Source organism: Cryptomeria japonica, chromosome 4 (assembly GCF_030272615.1).
Source record: "Cryptomeria japonica chromosome 4, Sugi_1.0, whole genome shotgun sequence".
NCBI lineage: Eukaryota > Viridiplantae > Streptophyta > Pinopsida > Cupressales > Cupressaceae > Cryptomeria > Cryptomeria japonica.
The window spans coordinates 253,426,889-253,447,200 of NC_081408.1; the positions used below are offsets into that span (position 1 = coordinate 253,426,889).

Sequence of the window (20,312 nt, forward strand, 5' to 3'; positions counted from 1 at the left end):
AGAAGGCTCCAGGATGCTGCTAAAAGTTTCTTCAGGGAGAGGATCGGTGATTACTTCATCAACAACACTTAGAGGGTTTTAGAGGTGTAATGTCCCCATCCTAGTCAGGGACTTGGGATTGAGGAGTTAGCCTATTTTTGGACCCTTGCAGCCTAACATAGTATGGATAAAGGGATCAGCAATGTCGTATCTTGAGGAGTGGTTTGTCTATTTGTTCTAGTTCAGTGATAAGTTCAATTTTGATCTTTGTTTCATCAGTTTTTGACCCTTTATGAGGATTTCCTATTTTTTAGGGAAAAATTGCTAAAAATAGACATGGTCTTTTTTCATTGGCATGGCAAACTGTGGCCCTAGCTTCTGACAGATTTAGTTTCCGAGCAATAATGAGGGAGATATGAATTTTTAAGTGGTTCCACAAGCAATCAATATTTTAATGAAATATTAATATAAAATCATAAAGTGCATCACTTAAATTTATTATCTCCTAAGCTAGGCATTGCTTTTAGGGTTAAGTTGGAAACCCTAAAAGCAAGTTATTATTTTTAAATCCCTAATTGCTAAAAATCACACCTTTTGGGTATTTAGGCAGCCAAGATGGAAATTAAACCTCATTCTTGATATTGAGCATTTGACATTTTCTTCTAAACACTTGGCTATGGCGGCTAGGGTTTGGACCTATTTTGAAGAGCGTGCATTCTTTAGAATTCAGTAGCTTTGAGATTGTGAAAGATCAATCGAATTGTTGCAGCTTGGTTGGCTTCATTCAAAAGTCAAACTGAATTGAATAGGGGCAGATTTGGCTTCTTACAAGGCAGATTTGTTGTAGGGTTTTTCCTATTTACTGTTTTGTTGTTGATTCTTCTGTGGTTTGGAGGCTTCTTTTCCCAAACACACAACTTGTTCATTTATTGGCACCATCTTCCACTGTTTGGGTGTCTTAGTATTTAAATAAGAGCATATCTAAATTGTTTCAAAATGAAAATCAGAACTTTGTAAGTTGCTGATTTATTCTTTCTTTTCAATAAATTGGCTAAGGACCTATGGATATGCTTCTAAATTTTCCAATTCATTGTTTCAGTTGATTAAATTCATGTATTATTCAATATGTGTTGCAAATTAAAGAAACCCTCTTTTGCAACTTTTGTCTATTTCTGAAAGACCATCTTAATAATTAAAAATTACAAAGAAGATCTACAAATTACAATAGGTTGAAGAGTTGAACCAGCAAGGGTTCATCACAGTGGTATCAGAGCTTTGATCCTGCCTTCTTGGAGGGTTAGATTTTTTTTTATGCATCAACAACAGATTGGGCCTCACAGGTATTACACACATAGGAGAGTTGATTTAGAGGGCGATCCTAATCAAACTGAAGAAATACCCTTGGAAATTATGGGGGACATGAATGATGGTGAGCCACGCAGGGAGGCTGTGAACAATGAGGATCAAGATGTTGGAGTTATTATGAGGGGTTTAGTAACAAGGCAGTGACAAATGGCAAATGTGTTGCAGCTATTGACTACAACCATACAACATATCACTGTGCCAAGGGGGCATAATCAGAACCAGGAGGAAAATGGTAGTGTTGTTGGTCGCCCAAGAGCAAGAGTGACTCTCACACACACCTATGATAGGCCTACATGCCCAACCTTTGTTAGAAATGAACCTGAAGAAGAAGGCGTGGCTGAGGAGGAAGATGAGGTGGCCTTTGCAGTTAACATAACCACACTTCATGATGAATGGGATGCATTACCATCGAGAGTTAAGGAACATCTTAACTTTGACAGGTTTATGAGTCAAAAGAGGGAACACAACAAGAAGTTGAATTGAAATCATAGGAAACCTTGGAACAAAACTAATGATCTCAAATATGCAATCAACAAGCTCATACTTTCTACTTTTGATGGCAGTGGTAGTGTTACAGCCAGAGCTTGGATTAGCAAGTTGGATAACTTCATGAATCTATGTCCTATGTCAGAAGAAGATGCTATTAAGTTTGCAGCTTTGCATTTGGATGGGGTAGCCCATGATTGGTGGCACCATGGGATGGTGACTTTGCATCATGACCTTATTACTACATACCAAGAATTCACTGACAGATTGGTTGAGCATTTTGATAAAAGAGATCCAGAGTTGTATTTCAAGGATTTAGCTCAGCTGAAACAAATGGGTAGCTTGGAATCTTATATTAGTGAATTCCATAAGCTTTCAGTTATGGTAACTAACATTTCAAAGAGAAGATTGGTCATTCTTTTTGTTGGAGGTCTTTATGAGCCTATGAAAGGTTGGATTAAGGCTTTTGAACCCCCTACCTTGCAAGAAGCCATGAGGAAGGCACACAGCATGGAATTTATCGCTCCTCGTAGTAAGTTCACTCCAAACAACTCAAAACCATTGTCATCATATAATGACAACAAGTCTGATCAAAAGAAATCAGAAAATGTGGACTAAGGGAAGAAGTTTATAGCGCCTTTGGATAGGGAAACACTCAATGATTTGTGTAGAAGGAAGTTGTGTTTTCATTGTAAGGGTCCTTATGATCAAAACCATGATTGTCCCCTCAAACCAAAGGGTCAAAATAGGAATATGGAGTGGTTTTATGAGGGAGCATGACTAATAACACGGACCAACAAGCTGATCAAAATGACTCTGAGATTGAAAATTCAAAAAAGGAAGTTGAAAATGAAGAAGAATTCGATATACGAGAAGCTCATATGTCTAGCATGCAAGGAAAAGGTTCTTTTAGGTTGCGTGCACTCTTGGCTGGTCAAAGAGTCATTTCTCTACTTGATACAGGTGCAACTCATAATTTCATAGATGCACGGTTGGTGGAGAAGCGTGGGATTCAAACTAAAGAGTTTGAAGGCATAAAGGTGAAAGTTGTTGATGGTAATGTGCTGACTTGTGATAGAATGATTTCAGACTTACCCATGAAACTCGATAATTATGAGTTCAAACCTAATTTTTATGTGGTTAACATGGGAAACACAGATGTTGTTCTTGGCATGATGTGGCTTCATGCCATAGGTGAATTTACACTCAACCTCAGAGATATGGAGATGAAATTCAGGGTTGATGGGACTAATCATGTTCTTAAAGCTATCAAAGCCAGCAACTTGAAATTAATCACTCTTAAAAGAATGGAGAGACTTGTCAAGTATGACATGGTGGATTGGGCAGCGGAGTGTAAACTCATGCCTATTTATGAGGAGCAGCATAAAACACCTTATCATTTAGATATTCAGGAGCTTAGAGTTAAGCATACAAAGGTGTTTAGTGACATACCTCCTGGTAGGCCTCCTGATAGAGGCATATAACACATTATTGAGCTTGAAGAGGACACCTTACCAGCATCCCAAGCAATTGAAAGATGAAATTGAGAAAACTATCAAAGAACTTCTAGCAATGGGACACATAAGGCCAAGTAAATCTCCTTTTGCTTCATCAGTTGTTTTGGTGAAGAAGAAAGATGGTACACTCAGAATGTGCATTGATTACCGTATGCTAAATAAAATGACTATAAAGAACAGGTATCACATTCCTCGCATTGATGAGTTGTTAGATGAGCTTCACGGAGCTTGTTACTTCTCCAAGATTGATTTAAGAATAGGTTATCAACAAATCAGTGTCAGGGAGTAGGATATTGAGAAGACTACATTTAGATGTCATTGTGGACACTATGAGTTTTTGGTTATGCCTTTTGGGTTGACCAACACACTAGCTACCTTTCAGTCTACTATGAACAGGGTCTTCCAATCTCAGTTGAGGAGATTTGTTTTGGTTTTCTTTGATGACATTTTGGTTTACAGTAGAACTTGGGAGGAGCAATTGGTTCACTTGGATACTGTTTTAGTTATACTTGACAAAGAGTCCTTCTACGCCAAAGAGTCCAAGTGTGCATTGGGAATGGCAAAACTTTTGTATTTGGGTCACATAATCAGCAAAGAGGGAGTTCGCATGGATCCTGATAAGGTTTGTGCCATTGTTGATTGGCCTACGCCTGAGACCCTGACTCAACTCAAGGGATTTGTTGGTTTATGTGCCTTCTACCATCGGTTTGTTAGTGGTTTTTAACAGCATGCTGCACCACTCACTGATCATCGTTGTGACGCATGTGGAGAGGGTATTGGTGCAGTAATTATGCAGGATCCTCATCGTATAGCTTATGAGAGAAGGAAGCTTCGGGGATAGTATTTATGATAAGGAAATGTTGGCCATCATGCATGCAATGGCCAAGTTCAGGCAATATTTAGTTGGCAGCAATTTTTGTGTCAAAACTAATCATAATAGTCTGAAGCATTTTATTGGATAGCAGGATCTAAATGAGCGTCAACAAAAGTGGGTCAGCAAGTTACAGTCTTATGATTTTGACATCTCCTATGTCAAAGGGACTCAGAACATTGTTGCTGATGCTTTATCTCGCCGCCCACAATTGAGCTCCATGGTAGCTATGTACGAAGATTGGAAACACTTGATTATAGTAGAGTATGCCAAGAATCTATGGGCATCTAGTATTATTGATGGAATAGTACATGACAAGAGGTACTCTCTTGTGGATGACCTCATCATTTACAAAGAGAGGATATTCTTAGTCCCACGTTTTGAGGTGAAATGCATAGTATTGAAGACTTTCCATGATTTACCTATGGCTGGACATCCTAGGTACTTTAAGACCTATAGGTAGGTACGAGAGAGATTCTCTTGGAAGGGTCTCAAGTCTGATGGTCTTTAGTACGTCAGAGGGTGTTCTGTTTGCCAGCAGAACAAGCAGAAGCACAACTTCCCTGCAGGGTTACTTCAGCCACTTCCTATTCCTGACAGGAAGTGGGAATGCGTGTCTATGGACTTTATTACGGGCTTGCCAAAAGCCCAAGAGAGAGACAACATCTATGTGGTGGTTGATTGGTTGACTAAGTATGCACATTTTTTTCCGATCACGACTACTTATTTCACTGGTCAGGTGACTGATCTTTTCTTTCGTGAGGTATTTAGATTGCACGGTTTACCTCAGAGTATTATCAGTGATAGGGATAGCAGATTCATGGGTTACTTCTGGCAGGAGTTATTCAGACTTTGCGGGACAAAGCTCACTCCGAGTACCAATTACCACCCCTAGACTGATGGACAGACAGAGATTGTCAACAAATGGGTGGAGGGATACCTGCGGAACTACATCTCAGGGGGCAGCAGAAGGCTTGGGTGAAGTGGTTACATTGGTGCGAGTATTGTTATAATTCCACTCACCACATGACTATTCAGATGACACCTTTCAGAGCTTTGTATGGATATGATGCTCCTAGTTTTCATTGATGAGCGATTGCTGAGTACCGAGCGTTGGGAATCTGCTATAGGAGAACCAAGATATTATGAGAGCACTTCGTGATAATATTGAGAAGGCTCAGAATCAGCAAAAGCAATATGTTGATCAAAGGAGGGTTGAGTGATCTTTTGAGATCGAGGATATGGTGTATTTGATACTACAGCCCTATAGACAGTCCTCTCTTAGAAAGAAGGGCTCAGAGAAACTCAAGCCACGTTACTATGGTCCTTTTAGGATTTCTAGGCGAGCTGGCCAGGTGGCTTATGAGTTAGATTTACCAGTTGATAGTAAAGTTCATAATGTGTTCCATGTGTCATGCCTTAAGAAGGCATTGGGACAACAGATAGTTCCTTCCGCAGTTCTACCACCCTTTGATGATGAGGGGAAGTTAGTGCTAGTACCTGAGGCCATTCTAGAGTTCACAGAGTGTCATTTGTAAAGAAGTGTCATCAGGGAATTTTTTATTAAATGGAAGGATCTGCCGATACAGGATGCTACTTGGGAGTGTGATAGCATTTTATGGCATCCAACATTGAGTTTGCTTGAGGACAAGCAAATTTTGGGAGGGCGGACTGTAATGTCCCCATCCTAGTCAGGGACTTGGGATTGAGGAGTTAGCCTATTTTTGGACCCTTGTAGGCTAATAGAGTATGGATAAAGGGGTCAGTAATGCAGTATCTTGAGGAGTGGTCTGTCTATTTGTTCTAGTTTAGTGATAAGTTCAGTTCTGGTCTTCGTTTCATCAGATTTTGACACTTTATGAGGATTTCCTATTTTTCAGGGAAAAATTGCTAAAAATAGACATGGTCCTATTTTCATTGGCATGGCGAACTATGGCCCTAGCTTCTAATAGATTCAGTTTCTGAGCAATAATGAGATATATGAATTTTTAAGTGGTTCAACAGGCAATTAATATTTTAATGAAATATTAATATAAAATCATAAAGTGCATCACTTAAATTTATTCAAGTGAAAATTTATTATCTCCTAAGCTAGGCATTGCTTTTAGGGTTAAGTTGGAAACCCTAAAATCAAGTTATTATTTTTAAATCCCTGATTGCCAAAAATCGCACCTTTTGGGTATTTAGGTAGCCAAGATGGAAATTAAACCTCATTCTTGATATTGAGCATTTGACATTTTCTTCTGAGCACTTGGCTATGGCGGCTAGGGTTTGGACCTATTTTGGAGAGCATGCATTCTTCAGAATTCAGTAGCTTTGAGATTGTGAAAGATCAGTCGAATTGTTGTATAGCTTGGTTAGCTTTATTCAAAAGTCAAATTGAATTGAATTGGGGCAGATTTGGCTTCTTACAAGGCAAATTTATTGTAGGATTTTTCCTATTTACTGTTTTGTTGTTGATTCTTTTGTGGTTTGGAGGCTTCTTTTCCCAAACACATAGCTTGTTCATTTATTGGCACCATCTTCCACTGTTTGGGTGTCTTAGTATTTAAATAAGAGCGGATCTAAATTGTTTCAGAATAAAAATCAGAAATTTGTAAGTTTTTGATTTATTCTTCTTTCAATAAATTGGCTAAGGACCTACGGGTATGCTTCTAAATTCTCCAATTCATTGTTTCATTTGATTAAATTAATGTATTATTCAATATGTGTTGCAAATTAAAGAAATCCTCTTCTGCAACTTCTGTCTATTTCTGAAAGACCATCTTAATAATTAAAAATTACAAAGAAGATCTACAAATTACAGCAGGTTGAAGAGTTGAACCAACAAGGGTTCATCACAAGAGGATTGCTGCATTGATCAACCCTTCCTCCTCCCTGCGGCTAGAGAGCTTCAAGAGATTTTGGTGGGCACCTTCCTCCCCTTCTTCCCCAGGGAAGATAAATTCATTTGGAAGTGGGCCCCCTCTGAGGACTTCTCTATCAGGTTTGCTTACAACAACTTGTTGAGGGAACTTGATCATATCATCAACTGGAAAGAGGTCTGGAACCCCCAACTCATCCCCAAGGTCAACTTCTTCTGGTGGACGGCTCTCCACAACAAAATCCTGACACAAGACAATCTGGTTAAGAGGGGATTCCAATTGCCTAATAGATGCATCCTTGGCAAAAATCATGCGAAAAGCCTTGCTCATCTCTTTCTTCATTGCGTGTTTTCTCAGGAGCTCTGGAGGATGGTCTGTAGCAAACTCAATATCAGTTGGATTATGAATGACAACTTGTTAAATTTGTCCCAAGAGTTTTGGGGTCCCTCCTCTAACCCCCTTATCCAACAACTAGGGAAGCAGATCCCCCCTCATGTGAGCTGGAGTATCTAGAAGGAAAGGAATGATAGAATATTCAGAGATAAAGAGGCCTTTGTGGAAACTATATTTGCTCATTTCCTAAAGTTGATTCTTGAGAATATCTAGGTCACTAGAACCTGGCTAGCCTCCAAGCCCCCCTCTACCTGGGACTAGGAAATTACTAGATACTGGAATCTTCCCCCCTCATTTTCTCTTGTTGGCTACTCCAAGAGACTCTTAAGGCAAAGCACGGTTCGGTCCCCTCCTTCCACCAATGGCTTTAAACTCAACTTTGATGGAGCTGCCAGAGGGGGCCTGGTTGTTGGTGGAGGGATCATCAAAACCCACATGGAGGCCCTTGTTGCTACTTATGTGGGTAACCTAAATGGGCACTCATCTAATCAGGCTGAAGCAATGGCCTTAGCTTGGGGGATTCATTTTTCCCTCACTATGGGAGTCAGGTCAATGGATATTGAGGGTGATTCCAAGCTCATCATAGATGTTGTCAAATGGTGGAATATGCTCAACTGGACCATTGAGGGAACCATCAAGGACACCCTAAGGCTCATTTCTGGGCTCGACTCGTTCAGACTCTTGCATGTCTTTAGAGAGGGTAACGGAGTGGCTGATGCTTTGGCTTCCCTTGAGTTAAATATTTTTGGTTTAAGATGCTGGAGGAGCCAAAATTCCCTCTCAGACCACGTCAACTTCCTTCTTCGAGAAGAGAAATCTAAAATATCTATCAATGATTGAGTTGCTACTTAGTTTTTTCCTTACTCTCTTCTCTTCCATTGGGGTTGTTCGAAGGGGTTGGTTTCATAATTCAAATAATGGGAATATTCCTACGGTTGTTGTCGGTTGGGTGGTGACTCGTTCGGTCAGCCTGGCTTCGAAGGACATGTTGCTTTGTTGGCAAACCTTTTGGGCTTATCGCCTAATAATGAGATACGATATGGAAGTTTACATGATGGTTGTCGTCGATACCTGTTGGCTTCTCATGCCATGCAATCAGGAAATCATTTTCAAAAGTGTGTTCATTATTTCCCCCACACCTAACTTCATGTCTCACTTAATGAACCCTGGCTCGCACACTTCCCATTGTTTTCTTGTGGCTAGTTTATCCGAGGGTCTGTCTTCATGACTAAAGAAGCTCTCTTGGCGGATGATATGGGGGGTGAAAGGGTCAAATATGAGCTGGATAAACCAGAAGACTTCAAGAATGACCCCCTGGTATGGAATTTTTGCGTAAAAAAAGGGGTTGCTGATTTCTTGGAATGTCTTCAGGGCCATGATGAGCAGCTCTCTACTGAATTTGCCTCCTCTTGGTCTGGGCGGTGTGCTTTGGTGGGTGACATTTCATTCGAAGTCTCTGAGGAAACCATCACCCAAGCCACGAGGCTGGCCCTTGACGGGCGACGTTGGAAGCTCACCAGCCATGTGGCCAACAGTGAAGGCCTGAAACGTTTCTTCCGCAACCGTGAGGAACCTGTTAAACTCCAAGGTGGGTTTTCTCGTGAAGAGCTAAAACATCCTTGGAATATGATTTGTCTTATGATAATGAAATATTTCACACTCGAAGGCAAACACAAGTTATTTTATTATTATCATTTGCCCCTTCTAAATCATTTTCGTAATAAAGATTTGCTTTGTTTGCCTTTTTACTTGTTGCATTCCATTGAAAGCTCTGTCAAGGATACCTTGGACCCCAAGCATGGGGACAAGCCACCATACCTCCTCCACCAGAGTCATCTATAGGATTTATAAATATCACCAGGCCCTTTGCCCCCTCAAAACCTCACACTCTCTCAACCCTCTATGCCAACCCCTCAACAACTTGTTGCCCTTTCTATGGCTTTTCCCAAGTTTTTCCAACTTTCACATGAGGCCTTTACTACGTCTAATTTCCCCACTTCTTTGCCTGCTTTTGCCTCCATGGTTTCAAACTCTGAGGTCTCCTCCAGTTTGATGTCGTCTACCTCTCCTAGCATGTCCTGCTCCCTTTCCAAGGGTAAAGGTAAAACCCTTGTCAAACGTAAACGAATTGTCTTTGAGGGCAATTCGTCTTTCGAGGATGTTGAGAATGATAACCCCTCCCCTGATTCTGAGAGAAGAAGGAGGTCTGACAGATTGGCCTTCAAAAGCTCAGTTAAAAAGAAGACCCCTGTGATTGAGATGATTGACTCTGAGGAGGACCCCATGGAGGACAAGGATGGGGGGTATCCTAGAAACACTAAAGGGGCCCTCGGTAAGGATGTTGCCAAAGCTGACAAGGGAAGGGATCGTATGGATATGGACTCTACGAGTACGAGAGCCACCGGTGAGGATAATACTGATACTCAAACCTTGGATTCTATTGACGATAAGGATAGGGTCCCTATGGATATGGGCATTGCGGGAGCCACCGGTGAGGACAATACTGATAGTACTAAAGCCCCTGATTCTGTCGACTTGGACCCGGATGACAATTTGAAGATGGCAAAAGAGGTGATGGACGCTATTCCTCATATGGGTCTTGACATTGGAACTGACTGTACCCCTGCCGAGGATGTGGCCAAGGTGGTGGATGTGATTGTGGATGAGAAGGCTACATAGACCCCCAAGGGGCCCCTACCCTAGAGCAAATGGAAAAGTTGCACACCGACGTGATGGACATCATGCAAAAGATAATTTTTACCTGCAAGTTTTACATAGCTTGGCACTCACCCTCTCTTTGCTGAGGGAACGAACTGTGGATTCGAAGGAAGAGAAATAGGAGGCTAGGGAACTGTATAAGTTCATGTTCACTTATTGGAACAGTGTCATAGACCGCATTGGGGTAAGCAAGGTGACCCTATAGATGTTGTGTTTTCTTTGTTTCTTTGTTGTTTTTAATTTCAAAAGACTGGTTTTAGTTTGTTGTTAATGCTATTGTAGTGTTGTTGTTGCACTGTTGTTCCATTGATAGTTTTTCTATGTAAAGGGTTAGTGCCCTGGTTTTCACTGCTTTTTAATAAAAAACAAACAACAATTACCTCCCTTTCCGCTGTTTTCAAATTTTCGTTGATGTTGGGTTAAACCCCTCTTCAAAAAACTGTGGTTTCAGATTTATTTGACAACCTTCGAAAATACTCTGTAGCAGTGACTATGAAACTTTTCACTTGGCACCGATGACTTATGGTGATCTCTTTTTCCAGTGGCTTCTACTGTCATCATTCCTCCATGGCTGGGCGATTTGACCAACTCTTCGGCTCCAGATGCAATTTTAAAAAACACTGTGATTCCCTCTTCCTTATTTGTTGGTAATCTGCTTGCAAACTTCACTTCATCTGTGGCAGGCTTCGATCTTTCAAAAAAACTGGCATTCTTTCTTGTAGATGGTGATTCTAACATTTATGCTGGGCGCTACTTCTCGTTTTCACAAGCATGATCTGCCTTTGATGTTGGCTAGGTTATCATTTTCAAACAACTTTGCAAATGTGCCAATCTCTTCGCTGGATGCCATTTCTCTTATTGTACAAGTGACTTTGGTTTATGAGTGCTTCACATTTTTCCCTTGGTGCACTAGATATTACTTAAACACTCCACTAGGTATTTTTTCATGATCTCTGCGATTTTTTTCACAAACGGCTCCAAACAATTAAAATCTTTCAAACAGCTTCACAATCTCCCACTCTCTGTTCACCTGGACTCTGATACCAAATAAAGGAATATATAAAACAGTAATAAAACAGGAAAATACATAAGACATAGCAGAGAAAATATATCAAACTTAACATATGAAGGCATATATCAAACTTAAAATATTACATTGCCTTCATGATACATTTCTGTGTATATATAGATTCAACAATATAACTGAAAGTTTCCAACTAGTTCCAACAACCCATAAGCAAATAACTAAATACATCGTTAATGTTCATTATCCTTCATTGGTAACCAGGTGGAACCGTGGAAGCATCGAGTGTAAGTTATAAAGACACTATAACCTCAGAGGGTAGCCTGATTTCCCAATATAAACAGGCCAATTTGCTAGATCAACGACAACTGTGTAAAATAGCCATAAATCTGCTGACGTAGATGAAATAAAGGCAGGATGATCTAATCAGCTTTATTCCAAGTACTATCAACCCCACTGACACTGCTGAGGCAATGTTGGAGCATTTTGGTGGAAAGTGGTCCCATTATATGAGGTCTTCACCATTATGAGAATCTACAGCAATGACCAGCAATACAATTTGCTTTCTAAAATATTTCAAGCAGATGCTTAAAATTTTGAGCCCACCACTGCTACCCTACCTGAAAAGCTCCTTTCTAAGCAGTAGATGCATTGGATGGAAATTATTCTGTTTATCGAAAAACTAAATTAGATATGTCAAACAGAGTACCTGAGGGACAAGAATAGCATTGATTCCAGCAATGGTTCCCCCCTACCAGGGGACCCCTTTCTTAGTAGCCAGACTTGAAACCCACTAGACTGATAAGCTAAGTCATCTTAGAGTTGAATCAGAATTGGCACCAAGAATAAATAAAATGAAATTTGACTTAAAAAGGATAACTTTAAATAAGATTACCATTTTAGATCAATTTTCCATTTCACATAAATTAAATTGCAAAGCCATTAACATAGTGCCAAAAAAAGACTGCTTTGTTTTCCATCAACCACATGCACGTTTCTCTTTGATGTTTTCAAGTTGGCCAAGCCTAACAGGATCTTGCCATACCAAACATTTTGGACAACAGAATTAATAAGTTTTTCAGACTAATTATATATAATCATTAGTTGTCAGCATGTGTCTTACATAAATCATACAATGGGACAGCAGTCCTAAAAAGAATACAAGCATATGAGTTTATTTTTAGAATGAGATCGGTAAATTTAAATCCTTTATTATAAATATTAGAGGCATGATAAATCTTTTGACAACTTACATTGATAATAATAAAAAATGTCAAACATAAGTAACCAGTACAAGAAAACTTACAATCTAGGCAAAATATTTCCAGAATGTTGTACGAGTTCATCAAGATCAATAACAGTGCATCCCCGTCTTGTCTCCTCTATGAAGAAAATCTCCTCTTTTCCCATCTCATCAAAGCAACCAAAGAAAGTCAAAAGGATACTTGTGCAGGGAGATCCTGGAAGTTCCAAACTCTGTAAGCATCTGAGCCGAATAGTTTAGGGCATCACAGAGATTATTTGAAGCCTTCAAAAACAAAAAGGAGTCAACTATAAGTAAACAGATCTGGATATTACAAATGTCAAGAGAACCAATTTGTTCAACAGGCCTCGGCAGAAATGGAAAGACAAAGTTAATTGAATTCAACTAAAATGTGCAAACACCAGGTGGTTTTGGTGATGTAGAAAGACAGATCAGGATAAAGAAACTTTGTATTTCCAGTCACTAATGTTCTCACTTTAGTGGTAGCAGTGTTCTCGCTGTACTGATCCTACTGGACCTTGACCTGAATTTTGCCCTGAGCTCATGGCAAAAGTGAGACAAAAAACAGAACTCATGGATTCTTTCCCATCTGAATATAGGGCAATCACACTACTTCAAATTGAATATAAATTGGAACACGAGGTGATTTTGAAGGCTTACATTGCTTTTACTTGGAAAGAAAAAGCAATACCAGGTAAATTTTGATGGCTTATATTTAGAAAAAGAAATAGAAAACTAGGTGATTTTGACAGAATAGATCACCTTTAATCAATAAATAAAAATGAAATGCCAGATGATTTTAACAAATTAGATTGCCTTTATCGGAATAAAATAAGGAACACCAGATAATTTTATGACAGAGTAGATTACCTAGCAATAGCACACAATTCAACTTAAATTGGAGTAAAAATAAATGAAGCATTGAGACACGGGGGGAATATTTTTTATAGCAAATTTTCACTTAAGAATGTGAAAATAATTAGTATGATAATAACTGAAATTTGCAACCGCAAAACTTGTAAAAGTAGTTCCACTAAACGAAACAATTACGGTAGTTCCATCAACCCAAGCAAGACCTCCCTTTAAAATTCCATAAGGGGAGTGTTTGCATTTATAATATATATAGTTTAATGAGGTCTAAATGAGGTGCACGTCTTCACCATCATGCCCACTATGGGATACATGGAAAAATGAAATAGGAACAAATATAGGTTCTTGATTACATATATCCATGATATATAGAGATCTTGTAAATGTTGCTTGGTCACAAATCTAACCAATTAAATAATTTAACCTGATTTTAAGCCCCTCCTAAATTTCGATGTAATTGTGCATCTAGCACTATTAAGGATCACCTTCATCAAGAGAAGTGACTCAAATGGGTATAAAAATCCATGAGATGTTTTTTCCTCAATTCTCCATTTTTTAATGTTAAAGATGTATCCAGGATTAAGGACCTTACACATGAAAAAAAAATGAGTGAAAAAGCAGTTCCAGAGATTAAAAATCCCATCACAAACCATAATATGAATAATCAGGCCAACTAAAAATCCAGCAGCTATTCTAAACAATGGATCTGAAATTTACTATCTACTAAATGAAAAGAACATGATTACAATCTCATGAGAGCTTTTCATTATCTCTGGCACATTTCAATATGGAAACACAATCGAGGAGAAGCAGCAAGCTATCAAATATTATTTGAGACAATTTGGAAAAATCATGTAAGTGGATGCTCTATTAAACCACCTATCCTGACTATTTGCAAGGCATCACATTATACTATGAGATCTTTGGGCCAAATGTGACCATGAAATAAACAAGTGACAAATACTATAATGGTACGAACAAAAGAATCATAATGAAGAACAAAGTGAAGACCAATGCTGCACACCCAGAAATTAATACCACTAACCCTAAATAAAGATAGGAAAAGACCATAAAGTGGTTGGGAATGGACCAAGAGATCATATGATCTCTAAGATTGGTGGATAAAAGAGAACAAAGAAGATTGTGGGAAGCAACTGAAGAGAATCCATTACACAATTTAAGAGCCATAGTTAGAAACAAAGACATTAGTACATTCACTTGACTACAATGGCCTATGACATATAATGCGAGAATGGGTTAAGGTTGTGTTGTGACCATTTCACACATCGCCCCATCAAGATGGGGACCCCCTCTTTTTCCTGGATTTTGCTTTCCCTTAGCTAGGTTTTTCTCTGCTTGCTAGGTGTTTTGAGTGAGTTAGTGGTCGCCTAGGCTGGGTAGATTAGGGTTTCTCTCAAAGAGCTCATCCTAGGGTTTCTTTCAAAGCTGAGTGTAGCCTAGATTTGGGAAGTCATATGATTGTTCGCCTTGAACCCTAGGGTTGTCTTAGAGGAGTTTTACCTTTCAGGAGATCGAAGATGGTAAATTGTGCAAAAGGGATAAAAGTCTCAGGTCAGGGTAGGTCAGGAGTGTTGGTTTTCATGTCAAAGTCTTGTCTTCCTCCAAGTCAAAGTTGATTAGGCAGAGTCAGTGGCCAAGGGAAGATTCAAGAGGCGATTTCAGGAATTGTTGAGCAAATTGGCAAGGATGTGGAAGGATATGCACCAAGAGTTGAGTCTAAGGAAAAGTCAAGTTAATTCCAAACTGAATCAAGCCTAGAATCAGAAATTTCGCTCCTGACCCTTTCAAAGGGTCCAAAGCAAATTCCTTCATAAGACATTTTACCTGCCCAAACCTATGAACTAATCCTTGTCCCAGGCATTTTTGAGAGCCAAGCACTTGTTTGAATAAGGAAATGTGGGAAATAAAGTCAAGATTTGAGCCTTACTGTGAATTTCGCTCCTGACCCTTCCAAAGGGTCCAGAGCGAAATTCTTGTAAAACCCTATTTTCCTTACTAAGACCTCGAGTAAATGCATTTTCTGAGAGCAACTTGACTTGATGATGATAGGAAGAGGCCTAAGAAGTCATGTTCAAGCCAAGAAAGGGAGGAAAAAGGTGAGAAATGAGCCCAAGTACGAATTTTGCTCCTGACCCTTCCAAAGGGTCTAGAGCGAAATTCACATAACCTTCATTTTTCTTCCTTGTTTTGGCCAAGTTTTAGACTTCTAAGGCATGGTTGGAGAGGATTGATGTGTTCTTGTCTTTGAAAATTGGATCAAGGCGATGGGGTAGTCAAAGTCAACCCAAAATAGGAATTTCGCTCCTAACCCTTCCAAATGGTCCAGAGCGAAATCCTTATCTGATACTTTTTTTTGTCTAGGACATTGGAAAAACCTTGTTTTGAGCTAAGTAAGTGGCAAATGGACATTGATGGTGATAATGAGAGGTGAATTTGATCAATCTTGAAGGTGAATTGAGGCAATAGAGTGTGAAATCAACCTAATTTATGAATTTCGCTACTGACCCTTCCAAAGGGTCCAGAGCGAAATTCTTAGAAGTCACCTTTTTTCTCCTTGTTTGCACTGAAAACCTTGTTCCTTGGGCATGGTAAGGGAAACTTGATATGTTCTAGCCCTAGGAAGTGATTGAAGATGTTGGAAAGTGTGGATTTTGTCTAAAACCAAGATTTTCGCTCCTGACCCTTCCAAAGAGTCCAGAGCGAAATTCACTTTTTCTTTATTTTGCTCTTTGATATGGCCAAGTTTTGGATTTTTGAGGCATAGTTGAGGAGACTTGGATGCATATTTGCCTTGGAGAGGAGGTTTAAGGCTATGAAATGGTGGAAATTAACTTGGAAGGAGAATTTCACTGCTGACCCTTCCAAAGGGTCCAAAGCAAAATCCTCCATTTAACCTTTTTTTTTTGCCTTAAGACCTAGGTTAGCCTTGCCTAGAGCTATTTTGATGATGGATTGCCTTGATTGGGATGGAAGGAAGTTGATTGATCAAGTTTGAAGGAGAATGGGATGAAGGAAATGAGAGACTAGCCAAGAATATGGATTTCGCTCCTGACCCTTCCAAAGGGTCCAAAGCGAAATCCTTGAAATTCTTTATTGACCTCATTTGCTTCCAGGCTTAGGCCACAAACCTTGTTCCTTGGGTGAAGAATGATGTATGTTTGCCTTCCAGAGAAGATTGGAGTTGAAAAGATGAAATATCAAACCTAGAATGGGAATTTCGCTCTTGACCCTTCCGAAATTCCCCAAAACCTCTCTTTTCTCTCAAATTTGCGCTAAGACAAGTGTGGTTCAGGATGAGTTGAGGTTAGAGATGTCTTTAGGCATGAATTTGACTTGTTGGTGATCTTAAAACTTGAAGGAATTGAGCAAAACCATAAATTTCACTCCTGACCCTTCCAAAGGGTCCAGAGCGAAATTCTTAAAATCACCTATTTTCCCTTCAAAGCAAGTCAAGTCTTTTGGTTTTTATGGCATGGATGGAAGTGAGAAGGCGTGCCCTTGCCTTTTGAAGTTGATTGAGGTTGAAAGAATGAAGAAATAAGCTCAAAACAAGATTTTCGCTCCTGACCCTTCCAAAGGGTCTAGAGCGAAAATCCTAAAAACCATCTTATCCTCCAAAATTTGTGCCAAGCTAGGCCTAGACCAAGGTGAGAGAAGCCCTTAGGATTGCCTTTGAATAGATTGTTGCCTCCAAAAATGAAGATTCTAAGCTAGGACAAGGATTTCGCTCCAGACCCTTCCAAAGGGTCCAGAGTGAAATCCTGGATAGGTCCTGTCCTTGGCCATGATTTTGAGCGAATTTTCCTTTTCAAGCCTTTTGGGGATCAAGCAAATGTTGTCAGGTTGAGAAATGGATTCAAATGAGGGAGTGAAGGGGAAACAAAGTGAAAATAATGAAGCTAGGTAGGAGAAGACAAGTAAAACATGAATCTCGCTCCTGACCCTTCCAAAGGGTCCATAGCGAAATTCTTCAAATCCACCATTTTCTCCTTGGGTGAAGCCAAAACATTGATTCTTGTGGCATGGTTGAAGGTGGAGTGAGGTATTCTTGCCTTGCAAGATGAATTGAGGTAAAGGAAGTGTAAGATCAAGCCTAAAACTTGAATTTCGCTCCTGACCCTTCCAAAGGGTCCAGAGCAAAATTCACAAAATATCATTTTTCCTTCAAGTTTGAGCTAGGCCAGGACAGTGATAAAGGAGGATTAGACTTGAAGATTGTCACAAGCTTGCATTTGAGTAAGTTTTGAGTTCAAAAGTGTGAATTTTGACCTAAAACTTGAATTTCGCTCCTGACCCTTCCAATGGGTCCAGAGTGAAATTCTCATGATCACCTAATTCACCCATGGTGGAAGCTAAAAAATGAACCCCTAGGCTTTTGAAAAGCTAAAACTAGCATATGCTTACCTTGAAGAGAAATTCGGAGTGCAGGAGTGAGGTAATTGAGACCTAATTATGGAAATCGCTCTTGACCCTTCCAAAGGGTGCAGGGCAAAATCCTTGGAAGTACCTTTTTTTTTTACCTTGTTTCAACTAGGCAAAGGCAAGTTGCAAGGACATGAAGACAAGAGAATGAAGTACTGAAAAATCAAGGTTGTGAAGGTGTTGATAGATGGAGTAAATGTACCTAGGTGAGATGTTCAAGCAAGCCTCCTTGGGGTGATTTAAGCCTTTCTCATACCATGAACATTCTAGTGACTATGGAGAAAATGTGCTTTCATCAAATTTTGAAGAAACTCTAGCATCTTCTAGGCTTACCTATATCCTCTCATTAAACTGCTAATCAAGCCTCATTTGTGTGAGTTATGCAAATCCGCCTGAATTAGGCACTCATCAAAATGGGTTAATTGATTTTTTTTAAAAGCCTTAAAGATAAAAAATTCACACTTTGGCGCTCAAAACAATTTTTTTTTTGCTTTTTAGCTAAGTTGGCCAGCTTGGAGAATTTTATTTTATTTTATTTGTGCATTTTAGCTAAGTCGGCCTATTGGAAAAGTGGTGAAAGCGCCCTATAAAGGAAGAGATGTATTTTGAAATCTTTAATCATTCATTTGTATTCTTTCCTATGCGAATTTGAAGAGCAGAATTAGAGGAGCGAATTGCAGCAGGTATAGGCGAATTTCTTGATTGAGGAAGACTGGTTAAAGGCTGATTGAAGGCTAAATCATCAAGGGAGAACCTGAAATTCAGATCAAAGACCTTTCATCCAGCAAATCTTCATTTTTCTTTATCCATTTTTTCAAGTTGATAGCTAGAAAGCAAGGAGAAGGTATGTACAATCAGATTTTTGAAAGTATATTGAAGATCTGATTCAATTATTAATCCTTTTGAGGTTAAGTCTTCAATAATCTGATTTGATTTATAAGTGATATCAATTTGAAAATTCATAATTTTAAGGGTTTATCATTCTATTTTCAAATTGTAGTCTAATCACTTCTTTAAAGGTTTCAAATCCCCTATCTTGGGTATTATACTTAAGCCTCTTTTTGTAGGTATCAAATGACAACCCCCAAGGCCAGTGGATCCACTACTCGGTAGGCTCTCATCAAAGAAGATCAAAAGAACGATGATTTGGAGACCAAGATTGTGTCCAAATGGAGCAATATCGGAGACACCAATCTAGGAAACTTCAATGTGAAGAAGTTTCGAGAAGCGCCCTACATCGGCAAGCCATCACCCGTAGCCAAGAAGATAATTGAGAGTGGCATCATCAAGGCTGCAAGCTTCCCTCCCGCAGTCAAATGTCACGAGCTGATGATTGAATGTGCCCGGCACTATGATTCACATTCAAGGACAATCGTAGCCGAGGATGGAACTGTCCTAGCTTATCTTTCAGAAGAAGCTATAAGTGAAGCTTTTCATCTCCCGAAGCTGAGAGATATGATCTACAAGAGCTTGGAAGGAGCTAGGTCTATCTATGAAGACGATCCTGATACCTGTCTGAACTTCACCAATAAGAATTGGTTACTCAAGAGTAGGCCTTGCTTGAGCAAGATACCTAATACGCCACACGAAATTGATTTCCAAGAAGAATTCAGGGACTTGATGACCATGCTCAATCGGGTTATAGGTGCCTATCAAGCCTTCTTCTTCGACAAGTGGATGCTCTTCTTTATTCAAGTGATCGTCCAAGGAAAAGAAATGCTCAATTGGGCTAGAATCAGTAGCAACAACCTATACGTGCAGTTGAGGAAGCTAGTCCCTACTAAGTCATTCCACATGAGTTCATATGTCATATATTCCTCAGTAAGAAGTTTTGAGTATGCAGGGCTACCACATAGAGGAGTTGTTGGGAGAGGACCCGAAGAAATAAGAGCATGTGATTCTTATGTTCAACTGCATCATCCGCCAAAGAATGAATACAAGTTAGTCAATGACACCTTCATGATGTATATCACCAGGACATTGCAAGGGGGGATTCACCATCGACAGTCTACCAAGGCACAAGAGCTCGTAAAGAAGCATGGTGCATGGTTTATTCAGTTTCCAAAATTCACCTACATCAGGGTCCATGGATGTCCTTCAACTCCCTATATGTTTCCAAGGTATCCTACTGACAGAATAATATTATTGGAAGTTACTAGACAGTTGGCAGCTTATGCTAAAGCATCAAGACATAAGCATGGAAATGGTATCCCCGTACCCATTCTACTGGGAAATTCAATTGAAGTATGTCCTAATTCTCAAGCCGCAGAGGATGCAGAAAAGGAATTATCTCTGTATTCATTCACATCCTTTGCCTCAAGAGAGAATTTTGATCCTCATGGTCATATGGAAGAGACAGTCGGGAAGAAGTACAAACATGAGTTTCAGGTGGAGGACTTCTAGATGAATGTCCAGGATGATGTAGAGGTGAAAAGAAAGATGCATTCCAGATTACCCTTGGATCTTATCTGAAAATGTAAGGTTTATAGAGTAGCTTATCAAGCCCAGGACAGTGGTA

At 39.6% G+C, this 20,312-nt stretch overlaps 1 protein-coding gene across 15 annotated transcripts in view; it reads right to left on the reverse strand.

The window, feature by feature from the left end:
• LOC131065548 (vacuolar protein sorting-associated protein 35A) overlaps positions 1-20,312 on the reverse strand; it is a 105,108-nt gene that overhangs the window by 31,298 nt on the left and 53,498 nt on the right. For 5 of the 15 annotated variants that reach the window (XR_009111428.2, XR_009111424.2, XR_009111425.2 and 2 more), the window contains 2 exons: positions 12,524-12,745; positions 11,356-11,884 (listed from right to left, as the gene is read on the reverse strand). Coding sequence is in view for 4 of the 15 variants with exons in the window: in XM_058000085.2 (XP_057856068.1) it covers positions 11,806-11,884; positions 12,524-12,677 (233 nt within the window). In the remaining 11 variants the exon portion in view is untranslated. Of the gene's footprint in view, positions 1-11,355; positions 11,885-11,926; positions 12,746-20,312 lie in introns of those variants that run through there. The other 10 variants (XR_009111430.2, XR_009111429.2, XR_009111423.2 and 7 more) reach the window with 4 other exon arrangements.